The sequence below is a fragment of the Sodiomyces alkalinus genome, assembly GCF_003711515.1.
Source record: "Sodiomyces alkalinus F11 unplaced genomic scaffold SODALscaffold_2, whole genome shotgun sequence".
In the NCBI taxonomy this organism is placed as follows: domain Eukaryota; kingdom Fungi; phylum Ascomycota; class Sordariomycetes; order Glomerellales; family Plectosphaerellaceae; genus Sodiomyces; species Sodiomyces alkalinus.
The window spans coordinates 1,740,542-1,752,895 of record NW_021167080.1 but is presented as its reverse complement, the minus strand read 5'-3'; the positions used below and the strand labels follow the sequence as shown (position 1 = coordinate 1,752,895).

The window sequence follows — 12,354 nt, the reverse complement described above, 5'->3', positions numbered from 1 at the left end:
AAAGCAAGTGACGAGATGTAACAAAACAATAGGTGGAATTACTCTCGACGAACAAATTCGTTCGGATAACTCGTATCATAACCTTAGTGTTGAAAACATTATCACCGTACGTCACGCTTCGATCCTGGACCATAAATGAGACAAAAGAAAATCCCGAGTAAATAAGAACAATTTCCCCCCAAGACGTCAAGACGCCACAATCTTCTCCAAGACCTCCAGGAATATATCAGCATGGCGCTCCTCGAACACCAGCATAGGTCGCAAGCGGACAGCTGTGGCGCCGGAACCGCCCACGTTGACGCCCAGGGACTTGGCGCGGTGCAGGACCTCGTCGCGCCTGGGGCTGTCGAAAGCGATGAAGGTGCCGCGGTCCTTGCCGCGCAAGTTGGCGACCTGGTCGGGGTACCGCTCGGCAATGCGCTGCATGCCGGCGTAGAGGTAGTCGCCGACGCGGGCGGCCTGGGCGACGAGGCCGCGCTGCTGGATCTGTTCGAAGATGGCGCGGAAGAGGAGGGCGCGGACGGGGTCGCCCATCCACGTGTTGAACTGGCGGTAGGGCAGGTTGGGGCGGAGGGCCGGGTCGGCGTAGTAGTAGCCCGCGGCCTGGGCCTTCTTGGAGAAGGTGACCATGTCGGGCGGGGAGGGGAGGTCCCAGTGCTCGTGGGCCCAGAAGCGGCCCGTTGCGCCCACGCCGGTCTGGACTTCGTCGACGATGAGGAGGACGCCGTGCCGGGCGGTGATCTCGCGGAGGCCTCGGAAGAAGGCGGGCGAGGCGTGGTTGTCGCCTCCTTCGGATTGGATGGGCTCAACTACAACGGCCGCGGGTTTTGCGTGGTGCGTCTGAATAAGATGTTCAACCTCCTCGAGGGAGGCGCGTTCGGCGGCTTCGTTCTCGGCGACGTGGTCTTCCAGGGGGTATTTGAGCTGAGGGAAGGTGGCTTGGGGCCAGTCGAAGGCGGGGATGTCAATTTTGTGGATGGGTTTGGAACGGGTGGTGGAGAGGGAGCCGAAAAGCCGGCCGTGGAAACCCGTCTTGAAGGAGAGGATGGAAAGGTTATTGGCAGACCCGGGCATGGTATTGTTCATGGAAGTGTTGAGCTCCTCCTCGGTGAAGGCAGCTTGGGGCCCTCCACGCTCACGCTGTCGGCGGTACATGAATGCTGCCTTGTAGGCCGTCTCGTTGGCATCAGAACCGGCCATGGCGGTGAAGACCTGGTTGAGACCCGGCGGAGCCGCCTTGAGAATGCCAGAGCGTAGGGTGTCGGCCCAGTCGTAGGGAGGGAAATTGCCCAGAGCCGGGCGATTGACAATGGCACTGACCATCTCCGGAGTTTTCGAAGCAGCGATGAGGCCTGGGTTGTTGTACCCCAAGGGGATGGAAGCAATTTGGGCATAGCTGTGAGACACTCAAGTCAGCTTATTGGTACGTGGGCACACCATGATGGGAAGCTGATGTTGGGTTGGGTGTGAATTCGCGAGGGACGGGCGTTGGGAGGATGTGAAGACGCGATCATAGGCTTTCTTACACGTCGAGGAGGACATTGCCATCCGGGTCGGCAATGTAGTTGCCAATGCTCTTGTTGTAGTCAGCGAGCATGTTAAGACTTCGTGTGTCGAAGACCTCATGCAAGTCGTCGATGTATTTCTTTGACACAGGGCCTGGGATGTCTGTCTTGACGGTCGGACGGGCGGGCTCGTCCGGGAACAGGCTGGAGGCGGCGGTCCTGACCGCCGAAACAGAGAAAGGCCTCGCCTTGGGACCAAGTGCCCTCGCCCCCGAAGGTATCGGGCGCAGAAGCGAAATTCGAGAGACACGAAGGGCCGCCATGTTGTGTTGGTTGTATCTTACGACACGCCGCCTTTGCCCTGCGATTGCGTCCAGGGGGGGGGGGGGGGGGATGTAAAGGAGACGAGTCAATGGCCCCGAGGAATGACAATTGGATGAGAGATGATCGGAGCTTTATATCGGGTGGCAGCGGCTTATTGCACCTGACTCTACGAATACCTGACACTAGGCCGTGATTCTCCTTCAGTGTATTTTTGTGCGTCGCACCTACCCCGGTACTGCACCTCCCCGTTCCGTGTTAGTATCGTGTTGATACGTGTAACACTTTGTCACTTCATGTAATGATAAGTGGACGGGGAAGACTCCGAGACCGGCGTGGTGGGGAGCTTCCCCCTATGAGCTGTTCCCCTCAAATACCATCTCAACGCTCCTCCATGACCCGCCCCGCTGGGGTGTTTCTGAAAGAGAGAAGCACATGCGAACCGGCTGTTCTTGTACGACCTGCGCGAGGAAATACCTGACAAGCAATCAGTGTACGAAGTACCTACCTTAGGGAGTAAGTACCTACTTCGCACAGCTTCTATTCCCATACGATGTCACTACCTTAGGTACCTTAGGTACGAAGTAGGTACTTGGTGCTGCACTCGTACACGTGTACTGGCTTTGTTCCGATGGATGTTCCCCACTTCCCCACAGTCTTGTCCCGCTCCGCCCCGCTCCGGGCCTGAAGAGTCTCAACTATTCGCTGACCAACACTTGACGCGACGCGACGGAATGTGACATCCCACACTCTCCCAAGACAATATCAGGGACATGCTCTATACGACCTGAATGACCCTCCCGAATACGATTATTGGGGTTGGGATGATTGACGGGATAGTCTATATGCTTTTTGGACTTGGTATTTGGGCAATGGAGACAACGCGCCCACGGTGGACGGTATCGGTTTCTTCGGAGATGACGAGCACGTTGTCTTCCGCGGGAGGCAGCATGTACTAATTGATGGCTAAAAAAGCGTCGGGCTTCAACAACGCAGACAGAATGTTGGCGGAACATATCTAATTTCCCTCCTTGATGCCTCTAGGTTGGTGTGAGAAGTGATCAAGAACCAAACGAATAGGTGAACACCGAACCGTTGCTAGTGCAGATGCAAAATGCGAAATGCTGAATGCAAAACCAATGTCGCCGATGAAAGAACAAGAAACAGAAGGCCATGCTTGTCTCCAACAAGTGCTTCGATCACGATCTCCTCGTAACGTAGGACAAAGTAACAAACCCCGCCACATTCCCCTCTATGTGTTCAACTCATTACCGGTCGGGCCCAACCGCAACTCCTCCGCTCGGGTATATGCATAGGGTCAGTACCCGCTCCCTTACTTCTCATGCTTCAGCTCCCTTACATATTTCACGAAGGTTTTCTTATGGACCATGCCGGCATACCGCCCGTCTTTCAGGACACAAATATATCGAAGGCCGAGTTTGGAAAAGCACTCGTATACTAGATCCATAGAAGACCGGATGTCAAGTGCCATGGGCGCCTGTACAGAACGTGGTCAGTTTTATGGAGTCGGGCACATGGAGTTTAGCAGGCCGTCGTATTGGGGCGCAGTGCCTTACCGGATCAATATACGTCGTGAAATCGGTGGGATCCACCTCGTCCTCGTCGTCCGAATCCTCAATTGACGGCACGTGCGTCATCAAGCATACGCTGTTCGCCTCGTCGTCGAGATTGTCTAACGCGTACTCCAAGTCCGGGGCTGGAATGAGCCCCACCAACACTTCGTCGCGGAGAATGGGCAGGCCACCGTCGAGCTCACCGGCCCTGTGCAGGAGCTCTAGTTTGGAACGGAGGCTCGAGGCCGGTACTAGAGGCGAGTCGGCAATGTCAATTACCCGTTCCCGCCGCACACGGGGAACAATGGCAGCCAAATCCGAGACGAAAATCGGCTTGTGTTTGTTATCCAAGAAAGGATACGAGTTCATGTTGGTGAGGAGATCCTATTAGTCCGAGAAGGTCAGCTCTGGCCCTTCGCCGAAATTAGCTTCTCGCATCTTACATAAATACTGTCTGGCTCGATGGCATCCGCCGTCCATTTCGCCACCAGAATGGCGAGAGAGAACGGGAGAACATAGTCGAGGCTGCCTGTGAGCTCAAAGAGGATGACAGCCAAGGTTACTGATAGCCTCGTAACTCCGCACATGGTTGACCCAGCCGCAATCAGCCCGTATACGCCAGGTTGGATGCATGTCCCAGGCGCGAAGGCGGCGCAGCGGCTCCAAAGTCCGAAGTGCGGGAAACGCATCACGAACCACTGAACAATGTGACCGACGAGACGGCCCATGAGACCACCCACGACCATGGACGGGACATAGATGCCAGCGGGTACTTTCTGCCAAAAAGGGAATTAGCATCGTCCTGTCTTTCCTTCAAGGAAACGGCTCAAGGTTATACGCACAATACCGAACGTGACGGTGGTCAGCAAGCCCTTGATGAGGAAAGCTACCAGGAGGCTTGCCAAGATTGGGGGGATTTGATCAATTTCAGTGGGGCAGAGCCCAAAGTCGTTGGAATCCTCGTCGTCGTCGCACGGAGAAGCCAGCTTCAAAAGGAGTTTTGCCACCGAGAGCTTGGTGAAGTGGTTCCAATAACTCAAGAGTCCGGTAACAGCGGCAACTAGTAGGACTTCCAACATGGGATACGCCTTGATGACCTTGATACGCCTGAAGGATTGAGCCCAGTGCTTGGATGCCTTGATGAACAGCGCGCCTGCAGCGCCGCCCAAGACGCCAACAACCATGAAGGAGGCCAGCTCAAAATAGGCCCAGTCGACGACGTATCGGACTTGAAACATGACCACCTTGTGGGTGCCGTACGGGTTCAGGAATTTGAGTGTGAGGGCAGCCACGATGCAGCAAAAGAATGTTCGGAAGAGCGTCTTCGCTGGGAAGAAATAGGACACCTCCTCGAGCCCGAAGAGAACGCCGCCCAGCGGAGCGCCGAAAGCCACGGCAACACCTGCAGCGGCGGTAGCCGACAGTACTTCCCGTCGTTTGGCATCATTCTGGTCGTACTTGGAAAACAACCGGCAGGCAATGTTGCCGACACAAGTGGCGATGTGCACAAAGGGGCCTTCCTTTCCCAGACTGAGCCCGGACGCGACGCTGAAAATGAGAGCGACGGATTTGACGATCAGGGTTTTCAGACCGAGGAAGCCGTGCAAGATGAATCCGCTTAGGATGACACGGACTTCAGCCACACCGCTGCCTGCTGCCGAATAATAGATCATCGGGGGAATGATGGACTCTTCGGCAGGCCGGCTGGGGCTGGAGTTACCGTCGTTCTGGTTCTCATCGGCTGGATTATTCGAGGGCACACGTTCCGCCGCAAGGTTTTCGTCAAACGTCGTCATACGATAGGCTGACGGGACCACGGTCTTCGTAGTGAGAGTCATAAGACAGGAAAGAGAAGCCAAAGTAAGGACCAGGACATAGTAAACCGCATACTCGGTCCACACATTACCGAATGGCTTGCCGTTAAGCACCTCAGACCACGGTCGCCAGTCGTCGCAAAGACCGCGAGGGCAGCATTTCTGGCGACAGATTCGACATGTCAGTCAAACCTCACAAAGTATGGGGTCCATAATACCCAGCCAACTGGCGCCTCCCCACTCCGATGCCCAAGGCCGGGCGTGTATGCAGGACACCCCCTTTCGCGAAGACCACCACACTTACCTTCTCGTTAAGATACCAAGCTCTTCCGCAATACCCGTCTTTGAAGTCGAAGATGACGCTCTCCGAGACGTTGACACCATAGGCAATCAAGGCAATGATGACACCACAGACAAAACTCAGAACCCAGCCCTGGGCGGCGTCGAAAAAGGCGTAAAGGCGGCCACGGAAGTCCTTGCGGCTACGCAGCTCCTTGAGACGGAGGGCGTGGGCGATATTGTCGTGCACCCAGTCCGTAGATGTAAACTGATCGTACCAGACTCTTTCGTCGCCGAGTGAGCCTTTGGATTCGGCCAAGGGTTCCGGACGATCGGCCAGGGCGTGAATAAGGCGGGAACTCCATGACGGATTTCGACTGTGATGCCTGACACTTCGAATGCTGCCTGTGAGAACATAGGAGACGAGCCCCGATCAGCGTGGGAACATACATGCTTGCGCATACAACAAAGATGTGTGCGAGGACCGAGCGACAGAAAGCGAGTATAAACGGGCCGAGAGAAGGGCCCTACGTCAAACCAGAACATACCTTGGTAGCTATGGTTTCTCGGCAGGGTTGTATGCCTCACGGAGCTAGTGTCGTAGCCCGGGATGCGAGCACGAGATCTTGAGCGCCGTAATAATGGTGATCTTTCGTCTAACTCATCGACCGAGTTATGCGAATCCTGGTGTGACGGGATCCTTAAGTGAGTCGGTGAAACAGGTGCAGAGAGCAAATTGTGGTTTCCGGATTGCGACATGGTGCCGTGTTGTTACAGATGCACATTAGGCGAGGGGGCCAGATGCCTCAGAAGCGTAGAAAGTCGCCGGAGTATGGCGGAGATTGGGTCGAAGCTGGTATTTCAAGTCGAAACACGCTGAAGGGACAGCTTTGTCGGCGAACAATGAAAGGGCTGAGAATATGCAAAGGAAGCAACAACGTCGCACGTGTAGCAGGAGAACAACGGCTGGTCGGATGTAAATCGCAGCTTAGAACCGTTCGCGGGAGACAGAGCGAGTGTGTTGCATATGGCTCGGATCGGGCAAAGGAAGGACCAAGGAATGTCAGAACATATCACGAGTGACGTCGGTCTTGAGGAAAGATCATCGAATTATCGGCGGTATAGGCAACGGACTAAACTGCAAAGCGAAGGGTGTCAGTTGATGGCCGATGGAACATGCGAATGTGGGATGAGAAGAAGTGTCGGAGTTACTGACGTGTGGCCGCGTCCTCCTTTCTAACCCGTCCGGCCAGATGAAGGAGGGATGAAGGGGACGGATGAAGAAGAATAGGTACTTCGAGAAAAGAGAGGAGGGTAAGGTAGAGGGGGAAGGGAGAGAGGGAGAGAGGGAGAGAAGAGGGGCGAAGAAAACGAGGGGAGGAAGGACTTCGTACGAAGTACTTTGCGTCTCCCAAAGGTAATGTAGAGGTGTACGAAGTAAGGTAGAGCGAGAAAAAGGGAAGCTCTTGGAACTGGACGCGATGACCTCGGCGTTACGATCAAGGTACGTACTTAGGGGCCAGGGGAAGCTGGGAGGGTCTCTCTTTCCCTTCGTCTGGCCCCGCATGGCGCGAACGCTCCACTAGGGATTCACTTGGCACAGTCCTCGAAGTACACAACTCTGGGGGGCCGCGTCCTATCCCAGCGCGCTATCACGACCTCTCCTTGGTGGTGTCTCGGATTTTACATGTACGAACAACTCACGTGGAAGACCAGGCCCGACTCCCGACTCGTGAAACTCCACTCAACAACCTAAGGTAGTCAGGTGCCTATACAATCCCCATTTCTGTCTCGACGTCCTGTTGGAGGGGATACGTCATATGAGAGACGGGGACAAGAAAACGAATGCGAGCACATCAAACAAGCAATGAATTACAGCGGGACAAAGATGCAAGAACTGTGACACAAACTGCTGTGGTGTTTCCTTAACCACCGCCATCTTGTTATGGTATGGTATGTGTGCGCAAACCACCCACCCATAAAACGTCTTGAACCGGAGGCGGACCACGCCAAATCACAGCATGATCGCCCTAGTTATTAGCTACTCCGTACTAACCCATAACTTTCGACCTTGGAATTAGTGACTTGGCACCCTATTCCCCTATATCTATTTTAAATTCAGCCAATATATGCCCCGACCTTTGACAAGGTAGTTAAGTACCCCTATTAAGGAGAATTTCGACCTTAGGTGATTTGCTGATATAACGGTTAAGGTTTTATAGTGGAACTAAGCGTTACTAGACCGGGTAAAGTTCTAAGGTCGAAAGTTATGGGTTGATACGGTAACTGGTAAGGTAAGGGAGGTACGAATTGGTACTGAACAGAGAACGAAGTACGGATGCAATTATCTTGTCACTGCCTCGTACCGTACTAAGACAGGGGTGCCTGCTGATCTTGCAAAGGTAGTACGAAGTACTTAGGTACATCGTAATGCAGAAGCAACCCCCACGCCCAACTTTGTTCGTCTCCAAATTCAACGTCATTCGTCTCGACCTCGACGACACCGGGTCCATCTACTCGCCAGAAGCATCCAACCTCAAACCTAGCTGCAGCTACGAAGTATTCGTACCTCGTACTGCGAAGTGTTAGAATCGTTGCGTCTGGGGAAATTCGTTGGGGGCAGGCTACGCTCGCGAAGGGGGAAGATGCAGTCGGCACCGTAGTCCATCCCCGTCGTTAATCCTCGTGACGCAGATCTTACGGCTATCATGTCAGGGACAGACAGCAAGAGCTTGACGATACCAAAGTTTTCCTCGTTCAAGGCCAAGGCGCCAGGTCCCGATTCCCCGTCCGAGTCGGCTTCTCCTGGCGTCGAAGAGGGCAAGCGCAGCGATGAACGGCGAAAAGAACGTGATAAAGATGCGCATCGCTCTCATCGCCACGTCGACCGCGAGAAAGACCGAGAACGAGGCCGCCGTCACCGAAAGGACCATCCTCGACATGCCGATGAGCGCCCATCGAGGCACCGCTCAAATCATCGGCAACTCCTAGATAGTTCGGCGTTGTCAGACCTAGGTAGCAGAGCGTTGGTCAGACGGGAGGCGAAAACCGAGCCTCCTCAGGTACCTGGTCCCAGAGATGCCGAGGCCCTCTTTGTCATTGACAAGCGCGGTGACCCCATGAATTCGAGGTACCACAGCAATGATCGCTCCAAGGTGCCTAACTATCGCCGGAGCGGCCGCGGGCGAGTGCTCGGCTCAGAAGGCTATCTCAGGACCCACTGGGACGGCACCAGGGAAGAGTTCGCCATCCAGTTGCCTGGCGATGGTGGTTCGGCCACGCGAGACAGCCGGCTGTTTCGGTCCAACGTGCGTCGCATACGTCCGAGGCGCATCAGACCGCACCGGGGCGATGGACAGCCTAACGCTGAGGAGCAGGACTATGTGCCCCTGAAAGCATCCGCCCATGGTCATCAGTTCACCGAGGATCCGCTCTTATCCAACGAAGCGGTGGAAGAGGGCCCCGACTACAGATCCATAGAGGGAAAAGCCAAGGAACACGAGTTCTCGGACAGTGACGTGGACTATGGATCAGCTGATGATCATGATGTCGCCCTCGATTACGACGATCCCATCAAGCAGAGGTCCATAGACCTTGGGCGCCGCGTCAAGGAACACCCCGAGGATATCCAGGCATGGCTGGAACTCATCAACCACCAGGATGTCCTGCTGCGGGCCACGGAGGGCGTTGATGGCGATGCAACAAGGGCGGCGGTATCCAGCTACGCTGAGATCAAACTCTCTATGTACGAGTCTGCGATGAAGCACGTCGGAGTTTCTGACTACCAGGAACGGCTACTGCTCGGTACCATGCTGGAGGGGGCCAAAGTTTGGCCAGCTTCCAAGCTCGAGCGCCGTTGGGACGAGATCGCTTCTGAGCACCCCACAAGCTTTGTTCTCTGGAAAGCGAGGATGGATTCCAGGCTTTCCAATATTTCCAAGTTCCAGTACCAGGATATCAGGGACATGTATCTTGACCGCCTGCGCAGTGTCCCCAGTCACCCCACGCATCCCGTCGGTCCGCATGCTGGGTCGCCCACTGGCGATGGTGATCGCGCAGCCATCTATGCCCAGCTGATTTATGTATTTCTCCGTGCTACACGGTTTGTTTTTTATGCTGGCTATCGGGAGCTATCTGTGGCCGCCTGGCAGGCGCACTTCGAGCTTAACCTTTTTCGGCCTGACACTCTGCACAACGCCCCCCTTTCAGAAGTCCTCGAGTCGTTCAAGGAATTTTGGGAAAACGAGGTGCCCCGAATAGGAGAGGAAGGTGCCCTTGGGTGGGCGCACTTCGTAGCGGCTGGAGGGGATGTTGACCCTCCAGATCCCCGAGTCTCTGACACTCCTATGGTCACGTCTCGCGATGTCTATAAGTCATGGGGAGTAACCGAACAGCTACGAGCCTTAGACTCGAGGCAGCCCGCACGATCCCTGGACGAAGGAACCGAGGACGACCCGTATCGCGTCATCATGTTCTCCGACATTGAGAGCTTCCTCTTCATCATCCCTGAGGATTTGTTGCTCTCAATCCGGCGTCAGTTGGTGGATGCATTCCTTCTCTTCTGCCACTTACCACCGACTGAGCGAACCAATCCGTGGACCAGAGCGGCAGCCGCTGACCCGTTCATCTTGGGCGGAATGAAACACTTTGAGGGGGAATTATACCAAAGGCCAGTAGAGGCACCTCTAGAGAACGAGGAGGCATCAACAAGGTTACCCAACTTTGGCCAAGACAGCCACCATCTAGCACCCTCACTAGATGTCCTGTTCCCAGGGCAGACTTGGTTTCAGTACCTAAGCGGTTGGCCCACCACAGGGAAAGACCAGGATGGCCCGGTCAAGCTCGCATTGGCCCTCGCAGTCTTGAAGCAGCTGCTCCAGAAGGCCAGGTTCGAAGACATGGCCCCGTACTACCTTGCTTTAGAACGGGTGAACGGTCCAGGCACAGTCAAGAAGCGAGCCAAAGCTCTCCTGAAACAGTTCTCATCCAACATCTGCCTCTACGTAGCGTATGCGCTCGCGGAGTGGGCGAGCGGCAACGTCGACGTGGCACGGCAAGTCCTTGGATCCGCGAAAGGGCTGGTTCAGGTAGGTTAAGAGTTACACCTAGCACCCATGGGCCGTGAGCTAGGATTGCTAACGGGCTTAGATGTTACCCAAGGAATCTGCGGATAAGCTAGTTCTATGGACAGTATGGGCTTGGATTGAGCTTGAAGCTGGCGACAAGGCCAAGGCAGTGCTATACATCTGTGCTGCAACGAGCCCTTCGCTTGGTGACACGGCAGACGCCGCTACAGTGACTCCTCACCACTTACTTAGTGCTCGACAGACGCTCTCCGGCGATCTCGGGTACTTCATTTCCACTTCACAATTCGACGCCGCCGTCTCGAACGCAGAATTGCTGGCCATGCTAGAGTACCTCACATTACCAGGCGGCTCAGAGCCAGCTTCAGTCGCGCAAGGAAACATCGCCGCAGCGTTGGACCGGATGTGGATGGTTTCGGAAGCATTATGCCAGCGCGGTCAAGGCGGAACGGAGGTGCACGAGAGGATTTTGCAGGCGGGGGCGAGGCTGCTTTACCTGCATGCAAGTCGAGGGTACGTACGCACTTGAACACCTTGATTAACATCATTTTCAGAGAATTGCTACTAAGCACTGGTGAGTCCGCAGGCCCTTTCGAAGCGCATATCTCCGCGAACACCTCGCGAGGTGCATCGATTTCTTCCCTCGTAACACCATATTTCTAACGCTCTTCTCCTGGGCATCCCCGAGTTTCGGGATCGAGGATCCGGCGAGAAATATGCTGCGCAACACAGCCCTTGCGGGGGGAAACGATTGCGTTGCCAGCCGGGTTTTTGCCATCAGGTACGAGCTGCAACGGGGCAACGCTCATTCAGCTCGTGCAGCGTTTGAGCATGCGATGGAGAGCCCCGCGTGTCGACCGAACAGCACGCTGTGGCGCTGCTACATCCGGTTCTGCTGTGCGACGAAGGAACATCGAGACAAGGCGAAGGATGTCTTCTTCCGAGGCGTTTCACACTGCCCTTGGTCTAAGGAATTAGCGATGGAGGCGTTCACGACACTGGTTAAGGCGATGGACGAATTCGAGCTGCGTTCTGTTTTCAACACCATGGCGTCGAAAGGTATGAGGATTCATGTCGATTTAGATGAGTTCGTCACAGCGCAGGGGCGGCGGATGAAGTGACGTCTCGGATTGTTGGAGACAGACATGTGATAATATTAAGATGTTTGAGGCTCATCATCATTGACTGTTGTCTGAACAAAATCGAGGGACGAAGCTGTGACTTGTTCCTTCTTGCAGGGACAGTGGAGAATAGGTAGGCCAGTCTCGAACAGTGGCGGCGTAGATGTACGGACACGGAGTAAGGAGGAAGTCCGTCCTGCCCCGGTCAATGGGCAATCATAGCGTCTGACCCTTTGTTGAGTTGATGGGTGGCATATTTACGAGTATTGTGTTCGAGATTGACCCTCGCGATGCTTGGCATGGGTTGACACATTTTCTTTGCTTCTTGCCGAAGGTTGTTGCAGGGGAACGAAAGGAGTCAGAGTGGCAATGCAAAGTCACCAACGTGATGTAAACTGAGTCATCGGCCTGTTCGCTTGGTTTTGGGCTGAACGAAAAGAGAGTGAAGAGTCAGCATGACTTCGAGAATCGCCGAGTAAAGCGACCGAGAGCTTTCCCGTACCAAGAAGAGTACCTTGGCCCCCACTTTGGGAACCGCTCGACGACGCAATTGGTGTCTCTAAATTCCTAGCTTTTTTAAGCTCTTCCCCGCTTAAAAATCCCCTTCCTGGGACGACATGCAAATACCATCGCAAAGCCCGTGATATATCTACCGT

At 54.8% G+C, this 12,354-nt stretch overlaps 3 protein-coding genes across 3 annotated transcripts; 1 reads left to right on the top strand and 2 right to left on the bottom strand.

Moving 5' to 3' along the window:
• On the bottom strand, positions 1-1,897 carry SODALDRAFT_376155 (4-aminobutyrate aminotransferase). The gene is made up of 3 exons (XM_028614790.1): positions 1,527-1,897; positions 1,438-1,449; positions 1-1,396 (listed from the first exon to the last, which is right to left on the bottom strand). Exons 1-3 carry the CDS (start codon positions 1,826-1,828, stop codon positions 187-189), a joined length of 1,524 nt encoding a protein of 507 aa, XP_028468171.1. The 5' UTR covers positions 1,829-1,897; the 3' UTR covers positions 1-186.
• Positions 1,898-3,159: 1,262 nt separating this feature from the next.
• On the bottom strand, positions 3,160-6,252 carry SODALDRAFT_321732 (hypothetical protein; the record flags this gene model as incomplete). The annotated part of the gene is made up of 6 exons (XM_028609648.1): positions 3,160-3,324; positions 3,404-3,784; positions 3,844-4,176; positions 4,243-5,376; positions 5,519-5,898; positions 6,042-6,252. 6 exons carry the CDS (start codon positions 6,250-6,252, stop codon positions 3,160-3,162), a joined length of 2,604 nt encoding a protein of 867 aa, XP_028468170.1.
• Positions 6,253-8,201: 1,949 nt separating this feature from the next.
• SODALDRAFT_272298 (DUF1740-domain-containing protein) lies at positions 8,202-11,698 on the top strand (the record flags this gene model as incomplete). Its single annotated transcript, XM_028607827.1, has 3 exons — positions 8,202-10,574; positions 10,642-11,090; positions 11,164-11,698. 3 exons carry the CDS (start codon positions 8,202-8,204, stop codon positions 11,696-11,698), a joined length of 3,357 nt encoding a protein of 1,118 aa, XP_028468169.1.
• Positions 11,699-12,354: the final 656 nt, after the last annotated feature.

What these genes read in the sequence shown, in the direction of transcription:
- SODALDRAFT_376155 (XM_028614790.1), bottom strand. Translation starts at nt 1,828, where the DNA reads ATGGCGGCCCTTCGTGTCTCTCGAATTTCGCTTCTGCGCCCGATACCT.